Below are 27,720 nucleotides of genomic sequence, written 5' to 3' on the forward strand. Positions count from 1 at the left end.
CAGTGTTTTTTAGGTAGGATTAAAAAAAAAAAAAAAAGCAAAATGCGCATTATTATTTCTGGGCTGTACTATGGGTACAAACAACAATTAACTGCTTCTGGACTGGAAGGATTTGCCCCCTTAATGACCAGGCCATATTTTGCGATTCGGCACTGCGTTACTTTAAAGGACAATTGCGCGGTCGTGCAACACTTTACCCAAATAAAATTTATTTATGTCCTTTTTTTCCCCACAAATAGAGCTTTCTTTGGTGGTATTTTATCACCTCGGCTATTTTTATTTTTTGTGCTATAAACACAAATAGAGCGACAAGTCTAAAAGAAAAAAAAAATAATATTTTTCACATTCTGCATTCCCATAAAAAAAAATTTAAAAATCAAAATTTTTCAACATTTTAGGCCAATTTGTTTTCTGCTACATACAGTGCCTTGCGAAAGTATTCGGCCCCCTTGAACTTTGTGACCTTTTGCCACATTTCAGGCTTCAAACATAAAGATATAAAACTGTAATTTTTTGTGAAGAATCAACAACAAGTGGGACACAATCATGAAGTGGAACGAAATTTATTGGATATTTCAAACTTTTTTAAGAAATAAAAAACTGAAAAATTGGGCGTGCAAAATTATTCAGCCCCCTTAAGTTAATACTTTGTAGCGCCACCTTTTGCTGCGATTACAGCTGTAAGTCGCTTGGGGTATGTCTCTATCAGTTTTGCACATCGAGAGACTGAAATTTTTGCCCATTCCTCCTTGCAAAACAGCTTGAGCTCAGTGAGGTTGGATGGAAAGCGTTTGTGAACAGCAGTTTTCAGTTCTTTCCACAGATTCTCGATTGGATTCAGGTCTGGACTTTGACTTGGCCATTCTAACACCTGGATATGTTTATTTGTGAACCATTCCATTGTAGATTTTGCTTTATGTTTTGGATCATTGTCTTGTTGGAAGACAAATCTCCATCCCAGTCTCAGGTCTTTTGCAGACACCATCAGGTTTTCTTCCAGAATGGTCCTGTATTTGGCTCCATCCATCTTCCCATCAATTTTAACCATCTTCCCTGTCCCTGCTGAAGAAAAGCAGGCCCAAACCATGATGCTGCCACCACCATGTTTGACAGTGGGGATGGTGTGTTTAGGGTGATGAGCTGTGTCGCTTTTACGCCAAACATAACGTTTTTCATTGTTGCCAAAAAGTTTGATTTTGGTTTCATCTGACCAGAGCACCTTCTTCCACATGTTTGGTGTGTCTCCCAGGTGGCTTGTGGCAAACTTTAAATGACACTTTTTATGGATATCTTTAAGAAATGGCTTTCTTCTTGCCACTCTTCCATAAAGGCCAGATTTGTGCAGTATTCGACTGATTGTTGTCCTATGGACAGAGTCTCCCACCTCAGCTGTAGATCTCTGCAGTTCATCCAGAGTGATCATGGGCCTCTTGGCTGCATCTCTGATCAGTCTTCTCCTTGTATGAGCTGAAAGTTTAGAGGGACGGCCAGGTCTTCGTAGATTTGCAGTGGTCTGATACTCCTTCCATTTCAATATTATCGCTTTCACAGTGCTCCTTGGGATGTTTAAAGCTTGGGAAATCTTTTTGTATCCAAATCCGGCTTTAAACTTCTCCACAACAGTATCTCGGCACTGCCTGGTGTGTTCCTTGTTCTTCATGATGCTCTCTGCGCTTTAAAACGGACCTCTGAGACTATCACAGTGCAGGTGCATTTATACGGAGACTTGATTACACGCAGGTGGATTCTATTTATCATCATTAGTCATTTAGGTCAACATTGTATCATTCAGAGATCCTCACTGAACTTCTGGAGAGAGTTTGCTGCAATGAAAGTAAAGGGGCTGAATAATTTTGCACGCCCAATTTTTCAGTTTTTTATTTGTTAAAAAAGTTTGAAATATCCAATAAATTTCGTTCCACTTCATGATTGTGTCCCACTTATTGTTGATTCTTCACAAAAAATTACAGTTTTATATCTTTATGTTTGAAGCCTGAAATGTGGCAAAAGGTCGAAAAGTTTAAGGGGGCCGAATACTTTCACAAGGCACTGTATTAATAGCACATGTAGTAATGGCGGCGATCTGCAATTTTTAGCGGGACTGCGACATTGCGGCGGACAGATCGGACCCCTGACTGACATTTTTGACACTTTTGGGGGGGACCAGTGACATTACTACAGTAATCAGTGCTAAAAATATGCACTGTTACTGTAATAATGACACTGGCAGGGAAGGGGTTAACACTGTTGGTGACCAAAAGGTTAAATGTTTACCTAGGGGAGTGATTCTAACTGTATGGGGGAGGGGCTTGTGAAATGATCACAGAGCTCCTGTGATCCTATACAGCAGAATCACAGGAGCTCTGTGATCATTCCAGAGAGAAGAACGGTCAGCTGTGTTTACAACAGCTGACCGTTCTACTCTCTCAGCGGGGAGCGATCACAGGTGTCAGGCGGCAACCGGAGCCGCCTGCCCCCTGCACCAGAGTCCCCGCTGATGAGGGGAGGCGGGAGCGCGCCGGCGCGTGCTCGCCCCCTAGCTGCAGGTGCGCGACCGACGTATACCTACAGCGGTTCGCGCAGGAGAGGCTGCCTGCCGCAGTATTTCTGCGGCGGGCGGGCGGGCGGCAACCGGTTAACATACACATATGTGGTATGACTGCAATCATCAGGAGCAGGAGAATTTATTTTGGGTTGTTCTTTGGTGGTTGTTCATGGCAGTAGCAGGAAATCTACAGCTAAATTTAAAGAAAATATTTTATTTACACGTCAACCTGCATTCCGGGTTTATTGCTCAGTTAAAACAACGTCCTGCAGGAAATTGATCACTGACATTTATCAGTAACACAATGTTTATGTTACATCTGGATTACACTTTTATTGCAGTGGCTCCGGCTTCATCCCGTCTCCTACTCACATCTTCAGGCGCAGCCTGTGTGCGGCGGACGCGGAGAGCCAATCATAATTCACACAAAGGCCCAGCGTTTGCTGACAACTCATTATTTGTGCAGCAATCATTTCCTGTGGAGATACTTGTTCAATTTGCTGCAACTGCTGTGAATTTCGGTCCACTACACAGACAGGACAAATACTTCAAACGCTGCTTACGACAAAAAAAAAAAAAAAAAAATGAAAATTAACCCTTTGCGTTGCAATGAACACAGATTATACGTTGGATTTTTTTTTTATTGCCATTATCACAGAACAAAGTGATTATGGATCTTTGGTTTGTCTCACAGCAAGGAGGGGAAAGAAAGAACAAATAACGCCGGCTTTTTACTGCTTCAGTACTGGAATTTGATGGTGAATGAGAGCTATTTAAAACAGAACTCCGATTTTAGAAAACAGACTATATAAAAAATGAGTTTGCCAAAAGAAAAAAAGAAAAATAGTTTTGGCTGTTTGACCCTATTCACATAAGTGATTTGAAGCACGTTTTCCAATGAGCTTCAATAATCAACCTCAATATTTTCATTATATTCAATAAGTAATAGTACCGAATACAATTTTGTACTAGATATACAATTGCAAATGTAGGTATATACACCAGGCAGCAGTAATATTATGACCGATGACAGGTAAAGTGAATAACATTGATTATCTTGTGACAATGGCACCTGAAAGTGGGTGCGATACATTACGCAGCAAGTGAAGTTGATGTGTTCAAAGCAGAAAAAAAATGGGCAACCATAAGGATTTGAGTGACTTTGACAAGGGCCAAGTAGTAATGGCTAGATGACTGGGTAGGAGGAACTTCTAACAGTTCTTATGGGATGTTCTCGGTCTACCAAAAATGGTCCAAGGAAGGAAAACCGAAAAACCAGTCATGGGCAGCCAAGGCTAAATGATACGCATAGGGAGTGAAGGCTGGCCTGGGTAGTCTAATCCAATAGAAGAGCTACTGTAACTCAAATTGCTGAAAACCTTAATGCTGGTTCCGAAAGAAAGGTATCAGAACACAAAGTGCATGGCAGTTTGTTGTGTATGGGTCTGTGCAGTTACAGACCGGTTATTGTGCACATGCTGACCTGTGTCCACAGCCACAAGCGCCTACAATGGGCACGTGAGCATCAAAACTGGACCCAGGAGCAATTGAAGAAGGTCTGATGAATTCAAGAAAAGTCTAAGGAACAAAACAAAGTTTGAGGTGTTGACTTAGCCTCCAAATTCTCCAGATCTCAATCCAGTCAAACATCCGTGGGATGTGCTGGGAAAAACAAGTCTGATCAATGAAGGCCTCACCTCGCAATTTACAGGACTTAAAGCTGAACTCTAGCAATTCCGCTTCTTTGTAAAAACTGCAGGGATGCCATGAGTCAAGTTTAATAATACAGTATGTCTGCCACCTCCTAGACTTATCTCTACTATTCAGATCTGACAGGTTTATTGTTCTTCAGGAAGATAACTTCAGTGGCTCCACACTGCTCGTTGTGATCTCAGCTCCTTCAAAAGCAGAGTCGCTGGAACTGCTATGCCCCCCTTCTGCCCAATCACAGAAGCCTTTGTACTATGTGAACTCGTTCACAATATAGAAAGGCTTCTGTAAATGGGAAGCAGAGGGGAGGGGTGGGTACAGCTGCCCTGTGTGCTTCTCTTCTCTCATAGTCATAGTGTAGCCTTCGGAAGCGTCATAAACCTGTCACATATGGGGCAGCACAGTGGCTAGCACTTCTGCCCAGCAGCACTAGGGTCGCTGGTTCAAATCCCAACCATGGCACTACCTACCAGGAGTTTGCATGTTCTCCCTGTGCCTGTGTGGGTTTCCTGCGGGTACTCTGGTTTCTTCCCACATTCCAAAGACATACTGGTAGGTTCATTGGCTCCTGTCTACATTGTCCTTTGTATGTGTATGTATGAATGTGAGTTAAGAATCTTAGATTGTAAGCTCCTTGAGTGCAGGAAGTGAAAGTATAATACACGTGTAAAGCGCTACCTAAATTGACAGCACTATAAAAGTACCTGTAATAAATAAAAATAATTAACATATAAGCAATAGAGATAAGTCCTGGAGGTGACTTGCACTTTTTTCAGAATTCCTGCAATTTAGCTCTAAAGGATCTGCTATGGATGGCTTGGTGTTACCTTCAGTAAATGAATACCTTTCAGTGTGACATTTAAAGAAGAAACATATTGATAGGATTAGTCATGATTATCTCTAAAACAAATAAATTTTTTACAAATTACACTTAGTAATTCTTGTATACATATTAATCATAGGAACAGCAGCTCCAGTTCCTGTTGCAGAAATAGGACAGGAGGAAAAGGTCTCCATGCTTGGCAATTTAGAACAAAAAAATATAAGTCAAATGTAAACACCACTCCAAATGGAAATAATTCCCCTTGGACGTGTCGGTGTACTAAAAATATATTTTTCTGTCATAACCACAGATACGGTGAAATCCTTGAAAAAGGCTGCAAAGCCGAAACGCGTAGGATATTTTGCGGATGTTCTCTCTCTGTCCCAGAAGAACTTAAAACCAAGTCCAGTGAACAGAGAAAAACATCTATATGCTCACCAAAGTCACTACTTCTCACTGCAATTTCTCTACTTTACCACCTCTCCACACCATAGGGCCTATAGCCCTACACACATATGTGTATTGTTTCAACTAAATTGTATAATAAATTTGTTTTATTTATACACAACCCATCTCAAATCTTCTGCCTAAAAAGTCCCACTTACCACTGGTTTGAGGCACCAGAAACTCCCCACATATAACTTGAAGGGATGTTGGCAAAAGTATATATTCATAAGCATTGAGAAACCTAACAAACCCACAACGATTATCTCTAGAAAGCTTTACAAATACAATTGCCATCATCCCTTGCATATTGTACCATCGTTTTTTTGGATCCTCAAACCAAGCAGTATTGCGATTATGTATGCAATAAACTAGGATTATACGTAAAACATAATTTTATTAGGTGAAAATTTCAAAAAAAAAATTAACAGTCTCATCATACATAACAATGTCATATAAAATTCACTCAAAGGCCCTAAGGCAGTGACATAAAGGAAACTGTGTTGTAATTTCCTTTATGTCACTGCCTTAGGGCCTTTGAGTGAATTTTTTATGACGTTGTTATTTATGATGAGACTGTTAAGTCTGTTTTTTGAAATTTTCACCTAATAAAATTATGTTTTACATATAATCATAGTTCATTGCCCTCATAATCCCATTATTGCTTGGTTTGAGGATTCAAAAAAAAAAACTATGGTACACATTGATATGATTGGATTGGGACTTATTCACCATTATTGGGCATTTTATCACAGTGTTTTGTGTAATATTTCTTTCATGTTTGTGTATTTATGAATGTTTGTTTGCACGTATATATGTGATGTACTGTATAATATTTTATAGTTATTGTATCCTACTGTGAGAGTCGGTTCACACCAGGGCGACTTCATCGTGGCTTGCAAACGACTTCTCATAACAGAAGTCAATGCAAGTCGCTCCGACTTCGCCCAGAAGTATTTCAGGAACCTTTTTCTAAGAGCGCTACTTGTCAGGCGACCAAGTGGCCAGACAAGTCGGAGTAGTGTGAACCGGGTCTGACACTGCATTTTAAATTGGTTATTAACTTTTTTATTTATATATTGGTACCAGTATGGAATTAATTGTCGATTTTGGGTAGCCCTGCACTGGTTTTTAATTATAGGTTTAAGGTAAAGATGGAGCGATCACTTTGTAGTGTCAGCAAGCTCCTAGTGAAAACTTTTTTTTTTTTTATTCTTTCATTTATCACGCTGGCTAGTCATTGGTTATATACACCCCCAAAGGGCAGCATAATCATGCTGAGTATTACTGCACTTTATAGTGCTCACACATAATTATGCAGTCACCATTCAGAATAGCAGTAAAGATCACCCAGCTGCCCTGCACTGGAAAAGCATAGGCTTTCTTTGAAGCAAGCATTTATGGTCTATTGTGACTTCTTTTACCTCTGACATTTCTAGCTGATTTTCCTCATCCTCCTGTTCTTCCTTCTTCTGCAAGCTTGGCAGCCATGATGCCAGGCTTTTCATCAAATATTCTTTACCTTCCTGCAATCAAAAGAAACAATATTAAATTATTGAATGGAGTAAGATAAAGATATTGGAAAGTCAGTAGACACATACAAGTTTTATGAGAAGAAACCATAAAAATGGGATAGCACTAACCCCAGTGGAGCTATTTCATACAGTACAGAATACTTTGATCTGAAACTTCTATATTCCTTTCTGATTGAAATCAACAGGGCATAATCCGTGAATTCTTACAACATGTTAGCTTCAAACACGTGTAAAAGTTTTTTGTTAGTCTTGGATAGAGTAGAAAAAGGTTAGAAATTTTCACTGACCATGTCACTGCTGGGAGGATTCACCCTCTGTATTTGTCTTGGTGACCATTATCTCTGGTACAAAAAGTGACAAGAAATCAACATTTTGGAATTGTCACAAGAACAGGAGACGAGAGGAAATAGGGAAACCTGTTTTGATGACAACTGAGAGGGGATTTTCTCTTGCTATGAGATTTCCTCTCACTTGCTGAGTTTCTGAGACAGAAACATTAACCACTTTACCACCGGAGGATTTTGCTGTCTTACGTCTGGGCCACTTTTTGCGATTTGGCACTGTGCGACTTTAACTGACAATTGCGCAGTCATGCAACGCCGTACCCAAACAAAATTTACGTCCTTTTTTTCCCACAAACAGAGCTTTCTTTTGGTGGTATTTGATCACCTGTGCGATGTTTACTTTTTGCGCTATAAACAAAAAAATAGCGACAATTTTGAAAAAATAACAATATTTTTCAAATTTTTTTATATGAAATTCCCCCCCCAAAAAAATGTAAAAATCAAAATTTTTTATCATTTTAGGCCAATTTGTTTTCTGCTACATATGTTTTTGGTAAAAAAAAAATAAAATCGCAATAAGCGTATTTTGATTGGTTTGCGCAAAAGTTATTGCGTTTACTAACTAAGGGAAAGATTTTTGTCATTTTTGGTGTTTTTTTTTTTTAACGAGTAATGGTGGCGATCTGCGATTTTTTTTTTTGCGGGACTGCGACATTGCGGCGGACAGATCGGACCCTTGACTGACATTTTTGACACTTTTGGGGGTACCAGTGACATTACTACAGTAATCAGTGCTATACATATGCACTGTTACTGTAAAAATGACACTGGCAGGGAAGGGTTTAATTTTATTGGAGAGGGAGGGGTTAATGTATGCCTGGTGCTTACTGACATGTGTGGGGGGAGGTGACTGAGTGACACAGGAACAGATCGCATGTTCAGCTATGCTGAACCCTGCAATCTGTCACTGCCTGTCACTTAGGAGATCCGCCCGCTTGTGTTTACACAAGCGGGCGGATCTCCACACTCGATTCCCCGATGATTGGGGAAGAGCAGCGGCGATCGCCACCGCTCCTCCCCTGGCCCGACTCCCGCTGTGACTGAATACAGCGGGAGCGAGCCTCCGGTGGCGCGCGCGCGTGCCGCCGAGAAGGGGAAGTGTCTGCCGACGTAGGTCTACGTCGTCAGACCTACAAGAGCCACTTTGCCGCAGTAGAGCTCTAGTGAGCAGTCGGCAAGTGGTTAAAGTGGTTGTAACCCTAAATAAAAAAAAAATCCTGTTACCTCATACAGTATTTGATCCCCTGCAGATTTTGTACCTTTGCCAACTTACAAAGAAATGAAGGGTCTATAATTCTTATCATAGGTGTATGTTAAATGATAGAAACAGAATATCAACCAAAAATTCAGAAAAAAGCACATAAAACAAATGCTATAAATTAAGTTGCAGTTGAGTGAGTGAAATAAGTATTTGATCCCCAAGCAAAACATGACTTAGTACCTGATGGAGAAACCCTTGTTAACAAGCAGAGGTAGGATGTTTTTTTTAGTTAGAGACATCTCAAGAAGGATTTTGGTTCACTTTTTTTCACAGATCTTCTCTAAATCCTTAAGGTTTCTTGGCTGTCGTTGGCAACTCGAATTTTCAGCTCCCTCCATAAATTTTCTATAGGATTAAGGTCTGGAGACTGGCTTGGCCACTCCATGACACTAATGTGCTTCTTCTTTAGCCACTCCTTTTTTGACTTTGTGGTATGTTTTGGGTCGTTGTCATGCTGGAAGACCCATCCATGATTCTCTTCAGTGTTCTGAGGGAAGAAGGTTCTCATCCAATATTTTACAATACATGGCCCCATCCATTGGCCCCTCAATGTGGCAGAGTCGGCCTGTACCTTTAGCAGAGAAACAGCTCCAAGCATCATGTTTCCACCTCTGTGCTTGACTGTATGGGACAGTGTTCTTAGGGTCATAGTCAGCATTTTTCTTCCTCCAAACACGGCGAGTCTAGTTAATGCCAAAGACCTCAATTTTGGTCTCCTCTGACCACAGGACTTTCTCCCAATCCTTCTCTGAATCATTTAGATGTTCATTGGCATGACATGTGCCTTCTTGAGGAGGGGGACTCGCTTTGTTTGGAAGAAGAAAAATGCTTACTATGACCCTGAGCACGCCACCCCTACAGTCATGCACAGAGGTGGAAACATTATGCTTTGGGGCTGTTTTTCTGCTAAAGGTACAGACAGACTTTGCCGCATTGAGGGGCCAATGGATGGGGCCATGTATTGTAAAATATTGGATGAGAACCTTCTTCCGTCAGCCAGAACACTGAAGATGGGTCATTGATGGGTCTTCCAGCATGACAATGACCCAACACATACCACAAAGTTAAAAAGTGGCTCAAGAAGAACAAATTAAGGTCATGGAGTGGCCTAGTCAGTCTCCAGACCTTTATCCTATAGAAAATTTATGGGGGGAGCTAAAAAATCGAGTTGCCAAGCAACAGAAAGATAAGAAACCTATGTGTTTTTTCTGAATTTTTGATTGATTTTCAGTCTCATTTAGTATCATTAAAATACAGCTATGATAAAAAATTATAGACCCTTCATTTCTTTGTAAGTGGGCAAACATACAAAATCTGAAAGGGATCAAATACTTTTTCCCCCCACTGCAGCAGGTTAAACAGCACAGTGCTTGTGCTGTCTAACCTGTCCCTCTGTAAGCTGTCAAAAACCTTATTGATCCTGCCTGTTCCCAGGGACGGCGCCAGCAATAGGCAAATTAGGCAGTTGCCTAGAGCGCCAGGGTAGGGAGGGCGGCAAAATCTTTTTTTTTTGGATTCCAGCAGTGGTGTGGCGTGATAAAGCGTTAGGGGGGTCACCTTGGACTGTGGCCGCATGTGCAAAATTTAGAAGGACCCCTTCACTGTGCGTGTGGGATTCGCAAAGGACAAGGTGAGTGACGGCGGGAGCAGACAAGGGGGCAGTGGCGGCACATAAGAGGACTGCAGAGTGCAGACAGTATTGTGCGGCTTGCAGCAGCTGCCCCTGGTTGTAATTTCGGGTGGGCGGCGTCATCCTCGGGGTGCGGGCATCTATCCCCACACGATGAGTGTGCGGTCCAACAGAAGGAGGCCACGCCCGTGTGGAAGGTGAACTTCGAGGGAAGTTGGGAGCCCAGGAGAGAGAAGAGCTTCACAACCACCTTCAGTCCCGAAGAGGCGCGCAGAAGCATCCGTGGAGTCCCAAAGCCTGGACTCGGTCTCCTCCAACCTCCTCTCTGCTCTGCTCCAGCATCAGCAGTAAGGCCCGGAAGGACAAGGACGAACGGGAGGCACAAGCTGCCAGGGAGCCGCTGGAAGGAGCAGCAGAGCACCTCCAGTATCAAGAAGGTATTGGGCATCATACACTGACACAGACCTAGCTGCAGATACAGACTTGGATGGGGAGGCAGAGGAGGGACTATGGTTGGGGACAGGGTTTGAGGTCTCTCTCTCTCATCTTCCCACCCTCTCTGCCACCCCCACAATCTTTGTCAGCCACCCCATCTGTCAGCATCCTTTCTCTCACTCTAAGCCCCTCTCTTTATCCACCACCCTCCATCTGTGCCCCCCCCCCCCAGTGTCTCTCTCAGCCGCCCTCTCTGTCATCCACCCTCTCTCTCAGTCCCACCCTCTGTCCACCACCCTCTCTCTATCTAGGCCTCCCCCTCTGTCCACCACTCTTTCTCTGAGCCCCCCTGTCTCTGTCTCTCAGCCCCCCTCTGTGTCCGCCACCCTCTCTCTGAGGCTCCTCTCTCTCAACCCCCCTTTCTGTCCGACACCCTCTCTCTGAGGCGCCTCTCTCTCAACCCCCCCTTTCTGTCCGCCACCCTCTTTCTGAGGCTCCTCTCTCTCAACCCCCCTTTCTGTCCGCCACCCTCTCTCTGAGGCCCCTCTCTCTCAACCCCCCTTTCTGTCCGCCACCCTCTCTCTGAGGCACCTCTCTCTCTCTCAACCCCCCTTTCTGTCCGCCACCCTCTCTCTGAGGCCCCTCTCTCTCAACCCCCCTTTCTGTCCGCCACCCTCTCTCTGAGCCCCCCTGTGTTTCTCTCAGCCCCCTCTCTTTCTGCCACCCTCTCTCTGAGGCCCCCTGTGTCTCTCTCAGCCCCCCTCTCCACCCACCACCCTTTCTATGAGCCCCCCCTCTCTCAGCCCCATCCTCTGTCCACCACCCTCTCTCTGAGCCCCCCTGTGTTTCTCTCAGCCCCCTCTCTTTCTGCCACCCTCTCTCTGAGGCCCCCTGTGTCTCTCTCAGCCCCCCTCTCCACCCACCACCCTTTCTATGAGCCCCCCCTCTCTCAGCCCCATCCTCTGTCCACCACCCTCTCTCTAAGCCCCCCTCTCTCTCCCAGCCCCCCTCTCTGTCTGCTACCCTCTCTCTGAGCCCCCCTGTGTCTCAGCCACCCTCTCCATCCACCACCCTATCTCTGAGCCCCCTTCACTCTCAGCCCCACCCTCTGTTCATCACCCTCCCTCTGTGCCCCCCTCTCTCTCAGTCTCCCTTTTCTCTCAGTCCCCCCTCTCTCAAGTAGAGATGTAGTGCTCTTCAGTGTGTAGAGAGGTATCTAGAGGTGTAATTAGGGTAGGTTTATCTAGGGAGATGTAATCAGGGTGGGTTATCTAGGGGTGTGATCAGAGTGGGGGTATCTGGGGGTGTAACCAGGGTAGGGATATCTGGGGAGGTGTGATCAAGGTGGGAGTATCTGGGGGGGTGTGATCTGGGAGTTTGCTTATGGGGGGGATGGAACCCAGCCATTGGAAGTTTAGTTGACCTCAGCTGCAGTGAGGGGAACTGAGGAATGCATAACCCCACCCCCTCATTACACACTGCCATTCGGTGGAAGTTCAGCACAGCTCCATTTTCAATGGTATGTGACCTCCTTCACATCGCGCCCCATCACATTACAGCCACGATGTGAAGGAGGTACCAGCTTGGTTTTAGACAGGGAGTAGCAAGAGGACGGTGTGGATGGGTTGGGGGGGGGTGGCAAAATGTATCTTCGCTTATGTACTCCAAGACATGCTGGTAGGTTAATTGGATCCTGTATAAAAATTGGCCCTACTATGTATGAATGTGAGTTAGGGACCTTAGATTGTACGCTCCTTGAGGGCAGGGACTGATGTGAATGTGTAATGTATATGTAAAGCGCTGCGTAAATTGGCAGCGCTATATAAGTAGCTGAAATATATAAATAAATGTAGGCAAAAATCCTTGCAACGGCCCCATCATACTATGCCTCCTTTTCTTCATGCCTTGTTTCCTTCTTATTATAAATATACTGGTTTTCATATACATATACATGTGAAACTGGTCTACTACTGGTTTTCCGGGGGAGGGGGGGGCCAAGCCAAGGGGCAGCACCAATGGGGCGGAAAAATGAGGTTTCGCCTAGGGTGTCAAAAATCCTTGCACCGGCCCTGCCTGTTCCTGTGTCCCCCTCTGTGTGCTGACCACAGTAATCATGGCTGCTGAGCCCTGATTACCATGGTCAGTTCCCGTGCCTCCGTCACCCGCTGCTCTCCTCTCTGCCTGTCAGCTCCTGTGTTTTGTGTGAGCTGTCTCAGCCCCACCACCCTAACCCCCCCCCCCCCATTCCCCACCGCTATTGGTAGTAAAGAAAACTTTAAAAAGTGTCACTGACAGCCCCTCTTTGTTATGCAGCCATAACACACAGTGTAAGTGTTTTTTTTTTTAAATGATGCTGCTAAACACCTTTCTTCAGATATCTTCAGTCCCAGACGCTCTTCTCCCCATCCAAGGGCTACAGCGGGAGGAGCTGAGCGGCCAGCTTGGCGGTCACGTGACCTCCCAGGCTGATGTCAGAGGGAAATCCCGGCCCCTCCCACTGTAGCCCATATATCGGAGTATGAGAGCGGCCGGGAGTCATGTTACCGGCCTGAAGATTTCTGAAAAAAAGGTATTCAGAGGCATTGTTTAAATAAAAAAAAAATAAAAAAAAAACACTTACACTGTGTGTTATGGCTGCATAAAAGAGAGGGGCTGGCAGTGAATTTCTTTTTTAAGGTTACAAACACTTTAAGATCTCCAGATGAGACATGAAAAAAAAAAAAAAACTGTGGACTGGTGGCACACCAAACAAACAGGGGTAGGGCCATCACTAGCATCTAGGAGCTATACAGGTAGGGTTACCATTAGTATCTATACAGATAAGGCCATCACTAGGAGCTATAGAGGTGCTACCTTCACTAAAGGCTATAGAAATAGGGTCATCAATAGGGGCTATAGAGGTACGTCCATCACTAGGAGCTATGGAGGTAGGGTCATCACTAGGAGCTATGGAGGTAGGGTCATCACTAGGAGCTAATGAAATAGGGCCATCACTAGGGGCTATAGAGGTAGGTCCTTTACTAGGAGCTATAGAGGTAGGTCCTTTACTAGGAGCTATAGAGGTAGGGCCATCACTAGGAGCTATAGAGGTAGGGGCATCACTAGGAGCTATAGAGGTAGGGGCATCACTAGGAGCTATAGAGGTAGGGCCATCACTAGGAGCTATAGAGGTAGGGGCATCACTAGGAGCTATAGAGGTAGGGCCATCACTAGGAGCTATTGAGATAGGGCCATCACTAGGAGCTATAGAGGTAGGGCCATCTCTAGGAGCAATAGAGGTAGGACCATCACTAGAAGCTATAGAAGTAGGTCCTTTACTAGGAGCTATAGAGGTAGGTCCTTTACTAGGAGCTATATCGGTAGGGCCATCACTAGGAGCTATATCGGTAGGGCCATCACTAGGAGCTATATCGGTAGGGCCATCACTAGGAGCTATATCGGTAGGGTCATCACTAGGAGCTATAGAAGTAGGTCCTTTACTAGGAGCTATAGAGGTAGGTCCTTTACTACTAGCTATAGAGGTAGGTCCTTTACTACTAGCTATAGAGGTAGGTCCTTTACTACTAGCTATAGAGGTAGGTCCTTTACTAGGAGCTATAGAAGTAGGTCCTTTACTAGGAGCTATAGAGGTAGGTCCTTTACTAGGAGCTATAGAGGTAGGTCCTTTACTACAAGCTATAGAGGTAGGTCCTTTACTAGGAGCTATAGAGGTAGGGCCATCACTAAGAGCTATATCGGTAGGGCCATCACTAGGAGCTATAGAAGTAGGGCAGTTTAGCAAAACTAAATGTCACCCAGTTATTGTTTAGGAAGAATTGGATTGGTTGTTATAGGGAATTGAGAGCAGTTCTTTCTTCAGACACTTTCACACAGGAGACTCAGGACAAACATTAAAAGGAAAAGGAGCACTAGAGACCTTAGACAACTTTTTTATGTCATCAGACTGCATAATGTATGAGAAGATTAATGACATTAGACATTTACACTTGCTAAAACCGCAGTTCTGTGCAATAAACAGGGAATAATAAATAAACCGGCGTCGTAAAGCAGCCTCCGCCTACGAGCGTAAATTCCCTGATATACAGTCCTAATAAAACACATATATTTGACTTTCACACACTGTCAGTCTGATAACTGCATCGCTCTGCTCATTTGCCTCTCTCCTTAAGATGAAATGAGACCATTTGCTGATACTTTCCTCTTATGTTCCCCATTAAATAAGCGGCAGCGAGATACAGCGGTTCCACCATGACGGCTCTGATCATCCACCTAAGACCAGTGATGAATCGCATACTACACGTTCCTAAATACAAACATTTCTCAGGCACTTGCTGATAACCGTTACAGAATAAAAAAAAGTTTCAAGCTCAGCAAAGAGGATTAAAGACTTGTCATCCAAAAATCTGAGTGTTCAGAGTTCTCCTTCCTGGGCAGGCTTGCCCGCTTAGATAGCCCAACTCACAAAGGCCTCATTCACATGTCAGCCATGGTATGGCAAGATACCTGCGGCCAGGATACCAGGTGTTCCGATCAATGGAGGCCGCTCAGCCCTTACAACAATAACAGGCTTAAAGCAAAATTCCAGGTATGGTTTGTATTTTTTAGTTAACTATGGGATCCCTGTGGAAGCTGGAAATCACGTTAGTAGTCTCTGCTACACCAAAAGAGGCCAAAAGTGCAAAGATGTTGGTGGAACTCAGTCTCTATAGGTGCTTTTCCACTGCAATGGAACGGTTCGGCTCGCTTTTGTGCTTTTCCACTGCGGGTACCGCATGGTACGGTGTAGGAACGGTTCGGTACGGTACGGCGGCGCTTTTCCACTACATGGAACCGAACAGTATGGCTCTCTAAAACTGTACCACCTCAATTGTGGTTCCAAGAGGTACCATACCGGTACCATATCCCACAATCCTTTGCATGCAGCTGACTGTTTGTCACTACTAGCCACTGATTGGTCAGAGAATCTTTGTTATCCCACCCACTATCCCACCCACTTACTTTAGTACTACTTTAGTGGAAAAGCAAACCATACCAAACCGTACCGAACCGTTCCAACACAGTACCATGCGGTACCATGCAGCGGAAAACAAAACAGGGCCAGGCAGGGCCAAGTAGAGCTAAGCCTGTACTTGCAGTGGAAAAGTGCCATTTTATTACCGCAAATTAGCAGAAAAAGACTGTGCCCATGGGACTTTTGAAAGTTACGCCAAGAAAGTTAATGCCCACTTTACATAAAATATACAAAGTTTATTCCAAATTTGAGTTAAAAACTTTTAACCTGAATATGGAGTAAACTTTGTATATTATATGTAAAGGGGTATTAACTTTTTTTTGGCGTAACTTTTAAAAGTCTTATGGGCACAGTAGTCTCTGCTACTACAGTGATTGCAGCTGCTTTCAGCATCCTGTGCGGAGCAGCTACCCAGCTGCCTGGTAAACCACAGGAGGTTGGCTGCTTGGCAAGGTCGCCAATCACAGAACACTTTGCTTATCTTCCAAACGAATTCATGATTATCTGTGATTGGATGAGGTAAAGAGGTGGGCGGTAACATCACAATCTCCACCTAGTCCAATCAAACAACGCTTTGCATTCATTGTAAAAAATGCAATTTATTCTGTAAATGGCAACTGTGCAGAGCAAGCAAGCCGGTGTGCTCAGAAAGCATCAGGGCAGCTGCTTGGCATGGAACCCAGAAGACAGCGAAGATCACTGTGGTAAGGGAGACTACTATTGTGACGGTACTCACCGTCACTGGGAGTGAAAGGCAGATACTTAAGTCCCGGTTCACACTGCCGCGACTTGTCAGGCGACTGGTCAGCCTGACAAGTCGCGGTCCATTCTGTGCTACGGGAACCGTTCTAATAGGAGCGGCTCAAGTCGCTCCGACTTAGAAAATAGTTCCTGTACTACTTCGGGGCGACATCGGAGCGACTTGCATTGACTTCCATTATGTGAAGTCCGTGCAAGTCGCGCCGAAGAAGCGGTGCACGCGACTTCACAGGTCGCCCCTCTAGTCGGATCGCGATAGTGTGAACCGACACTAATGGTTTGGATTGCTTCAAACGGGTTCTGTGTTTACAAATATGATAATGTGTATTGAACTTCAATGTCAGAGACAGGCTCTCCCTATTGTCTGTCTATTGAGATGTGATGTGGATTCTGTTAAGCCCGTCTGTCCCATTGTTAAATGTTAATGAACTCGTATATTGTTTCTGTCCAGATGGCTAGATAATTAGTTCAGGCTAATTATATTTCTGTATACAATTTCATCTGCATATGATAATGTAACCAGGCAACCCCTGACCTGTGTGTGGTAATCTGATCAGGAGGGGGAGGTCCATGCTGTATATAAATTCTGTGTGACTGTTCAATAAACAGAAGATTCCATTACAAGCTAAGTTGTCGTCTAGTTTTGTCTGGGGGCAGCTGGAAAATCTGATATCTATGTTCACGACTGGGAGGAAGCCGTATACTGATGAAGTCCACAAGTACAGTGTGGGTTGCGGTTCCGTTACAACTATAGTTATTTTTTACAAATAAATATCTGAAAAGTATGGCATGCGTTTGTATTCAGCCCCGTGTACTCTGATACCTCTAACTAAAATCTAGTGGCACCAACTGCCTACAGAAGTCACCAAATTAGTAAAAAGGCTCCACCTGTGTGTAATTTAATCTCAGTGTAAATACAGCTGTTCTGTGAAGCCCTCAGAGGTTTGTTAGAGAACCTTAGTGAACAAACAGCATCGTGAAGGCCAAGGAACACACCAGACAGGTCAAGGCTGCTGAGAGCCTGAGCCGGTCGCTCCAACCCCCTCCACAGTCCAGCTCTCCAGTGAGCGAGGGGGGGGGGGTTAGAGTATTGACACCCCAGTGATTTGCATATGGCAGTGTGAACTGCCTGCAATTTGAATGTGATGCGGTATACAGTATGTGTGAACCAGGACACAGAGAGCTGCTCTGCGGTATTAGATTGCTCGGTTCTCAGTGTCAGAGCCGGCCAGTGACCGATGCTGCATCCTCCTAGATAAGTAAAAATCTAAAAAAAAAAATAAAAGTTCATACTTCTTTTTTAGGGATTCTTAAATAAATACATGACTGAGCAAGCGGATATTTTATACTTCGCCACCTTTCTGCTTTATTATATACAGAACACATGTGCATTTCCTGCACCTAGGCCAGAGTTGTATAAAGTACTCGAAACCCCTACTTGAGTAAAAGTACAAGTGCTCGATCAAAAAGTGACTTGAGTAGAAGTACTAAAGTATTCAAAATTTTTTGTACTTAAGTATTGCAAGTAGTTTTTTTAAAAATGTTGCTACTCAAGTACTGAAAGTAAAAGTACCAGTAGTTTTGAAAAAAAAATTGCTACTCAAGTTCTGAAAGTAAAAGTACAAGTACTGTGTTTTGTAGTTATTAAAGAAAGAAGTCAAAAGTTTGAACATCATATTGTTTTTTATTATTTCAAATGCAGCTTTTATTTATACATACAGTACCTTTTATTTTCATATGCACTGATAATACATGTTTTGAGCTTCATGAAACCTGCCATCTACTGTTCTGGCAGTGGTCATTTTTATAATTGTAACGAGTAACTATGCAGCACAAAAAAAAATATCGGAGTAGAAGTATTGAAATCATTGAAAAAATGTAGTGAAGTAAAAGGGGAAGTAGGAGAAAAAAATTCTACTCTAGGAAAGTACAGATACAGCCTTTCCGTACTTAAGTACAGTAGTGAAGTAGTTCTACTTAGTTACTATACATCTCTGACCTAGGCGCAATGATTCAATATGATGTTGTACTGTGTGTATGCAGTGTATAATTTTACACAAAAGATGCTACCTTAGGGCTCCATTCACACTTATGCAGGTGTGACGGTGCATGCGTTGTTGCTTTTAGGACCGCCCATTAATTTGAATGGTCTGCCTTGTGCAAGAAAATCGCCCAAAAGGAGGGATATGAACCGGTTTTTAAATTGAATGGCACCGCCGAGCAACTGCAAAAAAGATTAACCTTTTTGTGTGTTGCAGGAACACACAAACATGAACCCAGCCTTAGGACTAGTTCAAGCTGTTGCGCTGCCTAAGCGCACGCTCATTTCCTTGTGTTGCGGTAAGCAACCCATTCATGCTAATAAGCTGTCTAATGCACACAAAAAAGGTGCATGTACATTAGTGTGCTGCAGCGCAAGTGCGTGGAAAAGGTGTATTGGGGTGCTATTCAAAATGAATTGCACTATACAATATCAATGCACAAAATGAACGGAGCAGAAGGGGAGCAGGTATATATGTGTATTTAGAAGGGGGATAGGGGGTTCCCTATCAAGAAAACCTGTCACCTTGACCTGAAAAGACATGATGACAGGTTCTCTTTAAACAAGCCCCATGTACAAAGAGGCTGCCTGCGCCTTTACAGAACAAAAGAAGAAAGAGTACTGCAGTGGTATTGCATTGTGTTAGTTGATACATGATCTGGCAATGCTAATAACTATGCACATCATTTCCCCACAATTTACAGGCTGATTCATGGCCACCGAGTAAGTCACTGCATTATAAGAGGCAATTACCAATCCTTCTCATACAACTCAACTGCAATTTCATTGCATTGCCGCAGCAATTAACCGGCATTAACCATTTCCCTGTAAAACCCCCTAACAGGCAAAGGACTGCCGAGGACAAACTACAAGACCCAGCAGGCGCTGTCATCCCCTGCCCAGCAAAGCTACCAACAATTTACAATCATTTCTAGAGTTATGTTTCTGCTCAGATAATTACACAAACTTTGATACCGTCACACAAAGTAACCTGTAATTAACCACTTCTGGACTGGAAGGTATTACCCCCTTAATGAGCAGGCCATTTTTTGCGATACAGCACTGCGTTATTTTAACTGACAATTGCACAGTCATGCGACGCTGTACCCAAAAATGATGTCCTTTTTTGGTGGTATTTGATCACCTCTGTGATTTTTATTTTTTGCGCTATAAACAAAAAAAGAGCGACAATTCTGAGAAAAAAAAACAATATTTTTTACTTTCTGCTATATAACATTCCCAATAAAAAAAAAAAAAGTATTAGACATTGTTTCATAATTTTAGGCCAATTTATATTCTGCTACATATTTTTGGTAAAAAAAAAATCCCATTAAGAGTATTTTGATTGGTTTGCACAAAAGTTATCGCACCTACAAACTACAGGAAAGATTTATGTCATTTTTATTTATTTTTTTACTAGTAATGGCGGTTATCAGCAATTTTTAGCGGGACTGCGACATTGCGGCAGACAGATCAGACACCTTTTGTCAGACATTTTTAACACTTTTGGGGGGACCAGTAACATTACTACAGTAATCAGTGCTGAAAATATGCACTGCTACTGTACTAATGACACTGGCAGGGAAGGGGTTAACACCAGTTGTGATCAAAGGGTTATATGTGTCCCTATGGGGTGCTTTCTAACTGTGTGGGGGAATTGGCTTGCTGAATGAACACAGAGACCTGTGTTCCTAAATATGAGAAGCACAGGATTGCTGTATTCATTACTGACATAACAGTGGCCTGCCATGTTTACAACGGCAGACCGCCGTTTTGTCTCCACGGAGAGCGATCGCGGTTGCTCAGCGGCTGTGCTGATTGGCTCCCCCTGTGGCCAAACAGCGCATGCCTCTGGCAGCGCGCGCGCCCCAACAAGCGGTCCTGCAAAGCGACGCACAGGTACGTCGTTTCGTGGGACAGAGACAACCTTCCGCTGTAATACTACGGCGGCTGGTCAGTAAGCGGTTAAAGAGGTCTCCAGGCTGTACTACTGCCATTGCAGCAAAGCCGGCCATACACTAGTAGAATTTTTGTATGTGTCTGATGCCAGGAATGTGCGGAAAAGCACCAACAATCCCAAATTTACAAATAGTCCAAACCAAGTCCTCCCAAATATGGGATTTTTTAGAGAATGATATGTGCAATATGCCATCTGTTAAAATCCCATCATTTATTGTAAAATCATTAAAATATAGCCAGTTTCAGTGTGAGAACACTGGTTACACATTTGTAGCACTGCCCCCGCAGGAGCTTCTGGTAGTTTGGTCCTATTTCCCCCCTCAGAGCACACACAGCCAGTCACACAGGATTTTCAGCATTCTTCCGCTGGCTTTAAGATCAGTCTAGGGGTTTCTTTTTTTGGTTTTTATTTGAACAGTGACTTGGATAGGGATGGGGAGCTTAGGATACCTCGGAATTGTAGAATTTGGGACTGCTGAACTTCTGGTTGCTATGTACAAAGTTCCGGATGTGATGCACAACCTCCGGTTGCACTGCACTCTTCTGGCTGTACTGGACCTGCAAAGTAAATATCCCATAGGACTCCTTGCACTGTTAGTGTCCTGCACTCCCTTAGGAGATCAAAGTACCCCACTGTCCCTTCTCCTATGCAAAAAAAGGGGGGGATCAATTACTCATTTAGCCACAGGATGGATTTCTTCCCCACAACTTCGTTCTGGCTCAGCTCAGTAATAACATAAGTACAAAGAAATCCTTTATACGTTTCACAGTATAATCTTAATTTCCCTCCATTCAATATAGCTTGGCTCCCAGGAGGAAATCAGAGTCCAATCGGGGAAGCAATACTATGAATCACAACGCGTTTGGGGATATCCATCCCTACTTCCTCAGGTTCCATGAAACTATTAATAATAGAGTGTACATAAACTAAAAAAAAATATACATAATCCTTTTGCCCCCCCCTTTTTTTTTTCTCTTTTTCCCATCTCTCCTTTTTTCATTTCCGATTCCGTCTGACCTATCTGCTCCCACATAGAATACGGCTATTACTAAATTCTACAAACAATATATAATAGGAGTAAAACATACCTCCCTTGTGATGTAAGGGCTCTTTCACACGGTCCGCCTCCATAGGCGGATCCGTGCTGCTCAGCGGGGATCGATCCGCGATCCCCGCTGAGGCGGCGGATGACAGCTCCGTCTCCGCTTGCAGTGCAGAGAGGGAGGTGTCACAGCCCCCGCTGCTCTCTATGGGGAATCGGATGAGAGCGGACCGCCTGTCCGCTCTCATCCGATCCCATCCGATCCGATCCCCAGGATGGATGGAAAATAGGGTTTCCATCCGTCCGGATTTCACGGACAGGATCGGATACGGATGTCAGTGGACATGTCACCGCTGACATCCGCTGCTCCATAGGGCTGAATGGGCATCCGATCAGATCCGCATAAAAAACTGACAGGCGGATCTGATCGGACCACCCATGTGAAAGAGCCCTAAGTGTTGTAATGCACTTTTTTCCTATTTGACAATTTTTTGTGTTTATACAATATTTTTTTATTTATTGTTCTGCTCTGATTACTATGCTCCGTGACTTGTTATATTCTTACTATTTTTTGTGTACGCATTGGTCATGGAACTTTAACAATAATCTCTGATATTTGTATTGTGTATACTTTCTCTAATGTGCTCAATAAAATTCTTTATGGAAAAAAAATAAATAAATATATACATAAAACATTTTTATCTATTACTAAGTACCTTATGTTATAAGGCATATTTATCCAAGGCTGGAATCACCCATGATTCCAGCCTTGAATAATGGGGACCACCATTGCTGTAAAATAATAGAATGTATAAAACAATCTTGCCACGCTAAAAAGTGACCAGTTAATCAACACTTGACGTCACCATGCACGCCCAAACCGGGAAACAGTCGGATCGCAACCAAAATTGAACATTTTACATTCAACACCCTCTTCTTTTAATATTGCGACTGGACAGCTTTATTTTTATCAATAAATTGTTCATATGGTTTTACATTATGTGGATCTTCTGCTTTTGTACATCACAACGGAAGATCTCATGTTGCTGATCGGAAGACTATGGTGAAGTTATGGTGGAGAAACAAATTATTTTTACAGATGACATAATAATCTATACGTCCTTCCTGACTCTAAGTAAAGGGTCCACATGCTTTGGTAAGAATCCATTTTGTCTAATGGTGAGGATACACCTGGGTGCCGTATATTTGCCACATTCTATTTCTTTACAAATTTAGACTTATTTGGGACTATAAGGCAATCAGACCGATCAGGTCCAGCTGTCCGTTTTTCAGGCGGACCAGATCGGGATACTTATTCTCCTCTATGGAGATGCGGATGCACCTATAGGTATGCGATGCATACTAGCACATTATGCATTTACTTTGCTGGGAAGAAAAAAAAGAAAAAGAAAACAAAAGGAAGAGTTTATTTCCTCTTTAATTATTGGTGGTATAGATTCAACAAGATTTTGGAAACATTCCTAAGAGATTTTGGTCCATAGTGACATGATAGCTCTACATAGTTGCTGCAGATTCGTTGGCTACACATCCATGATGTAAATCTCCCGTTCTACCACATCCCATAGGTGCTGTATTACATTGAGATCTGGTGAGTGTGGCGGCCATTGGAGTACAGTGACCTCATTGTCATGTTCAGGATGAGATGATTTGAGCTTTGTGACATGGTGCATTATCCTCTTGGAAGGAGCCATCAGAAGATGGGTACACTGTAGTCATAAAGGGATGGACATGGTCAGCAACAATACTCAGGTAAGCCGTGGAATTTAAATGATGCTCAGTTGGTACTAAGGGGGCCAAAGTGTGCCAAGAAAATATCCCCACACCATTACAGCACCACCACCAGCCTGAACCATTGATACAAGGCAGGATGGATCCATGCTTTTATGTGGTTCACACCAAATTCTGACCCTACCATCTGAATGTTGCTGCTGAAATCGAGACTCATCAGACCAGGCAACGTTTTTCCAATCTTCTATTGTCCAAATTTGGTGAGCCTGTGCGAATTGTAGCCTCAGTTTCCTGTTCTTAGCTGACAGGAGTGACAACCGGTGTGGCCTGCTGCTGCTGCAGTAGCCCATCTACTTCAAGGTTTGAGGTCTTGTGCACTCAGGGATGGCATTCTGAATACCTTGGTTGTAACGAGTGGTTATTTGAGTTATTGTTGCCTTTCTATCATCTGGAACCAGTCTGCCTATTCTCCTCTGACCTCAACAAGGCATTTTCCTCCACACAACTGCCGCTCACTGGATATTTTCTCCTTTTCGGATCATTCTCTGTAAACCCGAGAGATGGTTGTGTGTGAAAATCCCAGCAGATCAGCAGTTTTTGAAATACTCAGACCAGCCCGTCTGGCACCAACAACTATGCCACGTTCAAAGTCACTTAAATCCTCTTTATTCCCCATTCTGATGCTCGGTTTGAACTTCAGCAAGTCCTCTTCACTACAGCTAAATGCCTAAATGCATTGAGTTGCTGCCATGTGATTGGCTGATTAGCAATTTGTGTTACCAAGCAATTGAACAGGTGTACCTACGGCAGTAAGGTGCCGGTGAGTGTGTCTCACTGTATAAAGTTTTCTTAAGCAAGTCATGTTTTTATGAATCTGGAGCACAAATAGCGAGTCTGACTTCCTAAAAGACTCCATATCTGCCAGGTACATCCTAATTGCCCGGACCACATCCAAGGCGTAGAAGGCGATTTCCTTCAGGTGTTTTAGCCTGGGACACAGGCAGGGGCGGGCTGGGCCGGGGGGCAGGGTGGCAATTTCCCCCTGGGCCGATCTGATCCCCCCCAGAAAAGGCCGCTCAGTTTCTTCCTTAAAGTTCAGGATCAGTGTGCATTTATTGTGACTGGTATGGCCGCCCGGAGACCCGGTTGCTAGATCACCAGCCGCCTGGCGTCTAGCAACCAGTGACGTCACGAGCGGTCTCCAGAGGAGGAAGGCGAGGCAGAGTGGAGAGGACCTATCATGCAAAGCGGATCGTCCTCCGCGCCGATTACTGGCTCCACCTGCCTCTGGCTCCTCCCTCCATCTTCCACTGTCGGGCAGCTGCAGAAGAGAAGAAGAAGAGGTACAGGTATGTGCTTACAATGGGAGCTTTAACTTACTTGCCATTGCCACTGTGGGAACAGCAGCATTCGTTGCTTTTAACTACATACACTGGCCGGTGCTGTATGTAGTTAGAAGCTCCATTCCTGGTTTCTGTCTCTCCCCCAGTCCCCCTTCCCCCGAAGTGTCCTCCTGCACTCTGATCTCCGTCCTCCCCCTGATCATCAGTGCCGTGCAATAAGAGGATCGGGAGGCGGAGCACACTGCAGGAAGGGAGAGAGGTCAGCTGAGTTTGTTCTAGAAGTCTGGAGGTAAGCTGCAAAGTTTCTGCTAGGAGGATTTGTTTTGCAGTGAAGGGTCCTAAGTAAGAAGTACTGTAGAAGAGAGAGTGTGTGTGTGTGAGTATGTGTGTGTGTGAGTATGTGTGTGTGTGTGTGAGTATGTGTGTGTGTGTGTGAGTATGTGTCTATGTATGTATTGTGAGGGATTAGCTCGGTGGTAGGCGTGGATGACCCCTTGGGGGGTGCGTTTTCCCAGAGAGGTAGCCGACAAGTGCTTGCAAACAAACAGTGTGGTTTATTAAATGGTGTTTTCTTCACCAGGCTGTATGCAGCAAAACATCCAAAATAAAATAAAACAGAAAATAAATCCTTGCCTCTGTGGGCGGCTACCTTCTCACAACTGGAACCTGCCTAAGTGTCTGTCTCCAACCTACCGTCGGGCAGACTTCCTTGTCCCACAGCGGACACTCAATAGTCCTTTTATAATAGCTTCGCAGGGCAACACAGTCCTTTATTTCTTTCACATCAACAGTTCGTCTTCTCACCTTTGAGACGTATTCACCCTTGGTTACCGTCCCGGGCACACATCACTCCGGGGGGTCTTCTCCCAGGCCCACACATCCTGTCGGGAGGCACACGCTGACTGTCCTCCTGCTCCCAGCCCACATGGCTTCAGGATGCAGCTTCTGGAGGCAGCAAACAATAGGAATTTCTCTGAACAAATTATAGAGCCTTAACTCCCTCATTCTGAACAGGTGAAGGCCTTTCAACTTCCTGCTGGCTAGCTCTGTAGCCAACACCCTAAATTAATTAATGGACTTTCTAAATCAGGTAGAAATGTATCTCCTTCCTGTGACTACATTCCCAGATTTAGCTGACTTCCTGTTACATACCCGCCCCTCTTGTTTCAACCCTAGGGTTGGGACACAGATTTCCAGGCACGCATGTGTCAAGCACTGCTGACTCACTGATAAGCCTCCTATTATCCTCAAGCTTCCGGATGAAACTGTTTTGTCATCTTCATTGACGGATTTCTCATAAATGCCACACAGTTTGTCTCTCATCTCATATACACATTCTTCAACTGCATTTTTGGCATCATTTTGCTCCTTCTCGTTTCTGTCATCTTCATTGACAGCTTTCTCATAAATGTCAGACAGCTTGTCCCTCATAACCGTCTGTCCAATCCACCATGGAGGACCGTGATCCATAGGCAACTCAACTGGGCTAGTCTTAATGTCTTCAACATTCTTAAGACACCTCTTGTCAGGGCACAAACACCAGGAGAAGGGCTCTAGGACCCAGCAGCGCTATCAGCACTTTGGCAGGAGAAGGAATTTAGGACCCAGCAGCACTACCAGCAATTTACCTGGGCCTATTTAAGGAAACCTGCCAGTGATTTTAGTTGCTGGTTGATCTTCAGCTCCTCCAGTGTGTTATCCCTGTGATATTCCAGTTCCTGTCTCCTGTTACCAACCCGGCTTGTCCTTGACCTGTCTCCTGATTGCTTCCTGTGTTTGACCTCGGCTATCCACCTGACCACGCTTGCTCTGATATCCACCTGGCTCCTGATCTCGGCTATCCACCTGACCACGCTTGCTCTGATATCCACCTGGCTCCTGATCTTGGCTATCCACCCGACCACGTTCCAGTCTCAGCATTATCCAAGTCCTGCAAACACCTCACGGGCGCCACCTGTCTGCTGATTCCACTCCAGCACTCCAGCTGTACTCTGGATCCTCCTGCACACAATCCAGCAGGCGACCCGTGCTACTTTGGGCCTGACCTCTCCTGTTCTCATCCTCAGGGGGGTCTGGAACTTAGCCGCAAGGGAAGCCCTCTCTCTCCATTGGCCTCTAGCACCAGGTACGTGATAGTATCAACCAGCCAAGATGTCTGAGGCCGAGAGAGGTGCTTCCGCATTAGAGGCCCTATGTCAGCAGATTACAGTTCTTACACAAACAGTCCAGAGCTTACAAGATGGCTACTTTCAGCTGGAAGGACGCCTTCACCCTCTCAGTTGTTCTGCTACAGCCGCACCTGCTATGGGTTTACCCCCTCCGGAGCCCAGAGTTCCCACTCCCGATCGCTTTTCAGGTGACCGACGGAAATTTAGAGCTTTCAAAAATGCTTGTGACCTTTACTTTGCCCTGCAACCAAGGACTTTTTCTCTTGAGACTGTCAAGGTGGGTTTCATCATTTCACTCTTATCTGATGAGCCACAGTCCTGGGCTCATAATCTCATTGAGCAAAAGAACTCAGTCCTGGATTCAGTTTTCACCTTCTTTGAAGCTATGGCTACCTTATATGATGATCCACAACGGACGGCCACCGCAGAGTCGGCCCTTCATGCTCTTGTACAAGGCAGACGACCTGTGGAGGATTACATTGTGAAATTTCGCAAGTGGTCAGCTGATACTGGGTGGAATGATGCCGCCCTAAAATACCAGTTCCGGCAAGGCTTATCTGAGTCTCTCAAGGACGAGTTGGCTAGGATTGAGGCTCCCGCCTCACTAGAAAGTCTCATCCAAGTCTCTATCCAACTAGACCGACGGCTGCGGGAGCGAAGGTCCGAACGCACTCAGACCCTTCGACCCACATGGATAATGCCAAAGGTCCCAGGACCAACACTCCCAGCCTCTATTCCCCAGTCCATGAATATGTCCGATGGGGAACCCATGCGAACTGGCCTACTCCGCCCTGCTTTAACCCCTGAAGAGAGAGCACGCAGAAGACAGGATAACTTGTGTCTCTACTGTGGGACTTCGGGCCACTTCCTTCGCAGTTGTCCTGTTCGCCCAAGGAAGTCCAGCCTTCCACGCCCCTCTT

General features: G+C 44.5%; 1 protein-coding gene across 1 annotated transcript in view; it reads right to left on the reverse strand.

The window, feature by feature from the left end:
* LOC309555684 (uncharacterized protein) overlaps window positions 1-27,720 on the reverse strand; it is an 840,923-nt gene that overhangs the window by 754,200 nt on the left and 59,003 nt on the right. Inside the window, exon 7 of the mRNA XM_082257724.1 lies at window positions 6,947-7,048. Coding sequence (XP_082113850.1) covers window positions 6,947-7,048 — 102 coding nt within the window. The remainder of the gene's footprint in view (window positions 1-6,946; window positions 7,049-27,720) is intronic.

The sequence above is a fragment of the Pelophylax lessonae genome (assembly GCF_965119305.1).
Source record: "Pelophylax lessonae genome assembly, chromosome: 5".
In the NCBI taxonomy this organism is placed as follows: domain Eukaryota; kingdom Metazoa; phylum Chordata; class Amphibia; order Anura; family Ranidae; genus Pelophylax; species Pelophylax lessonae.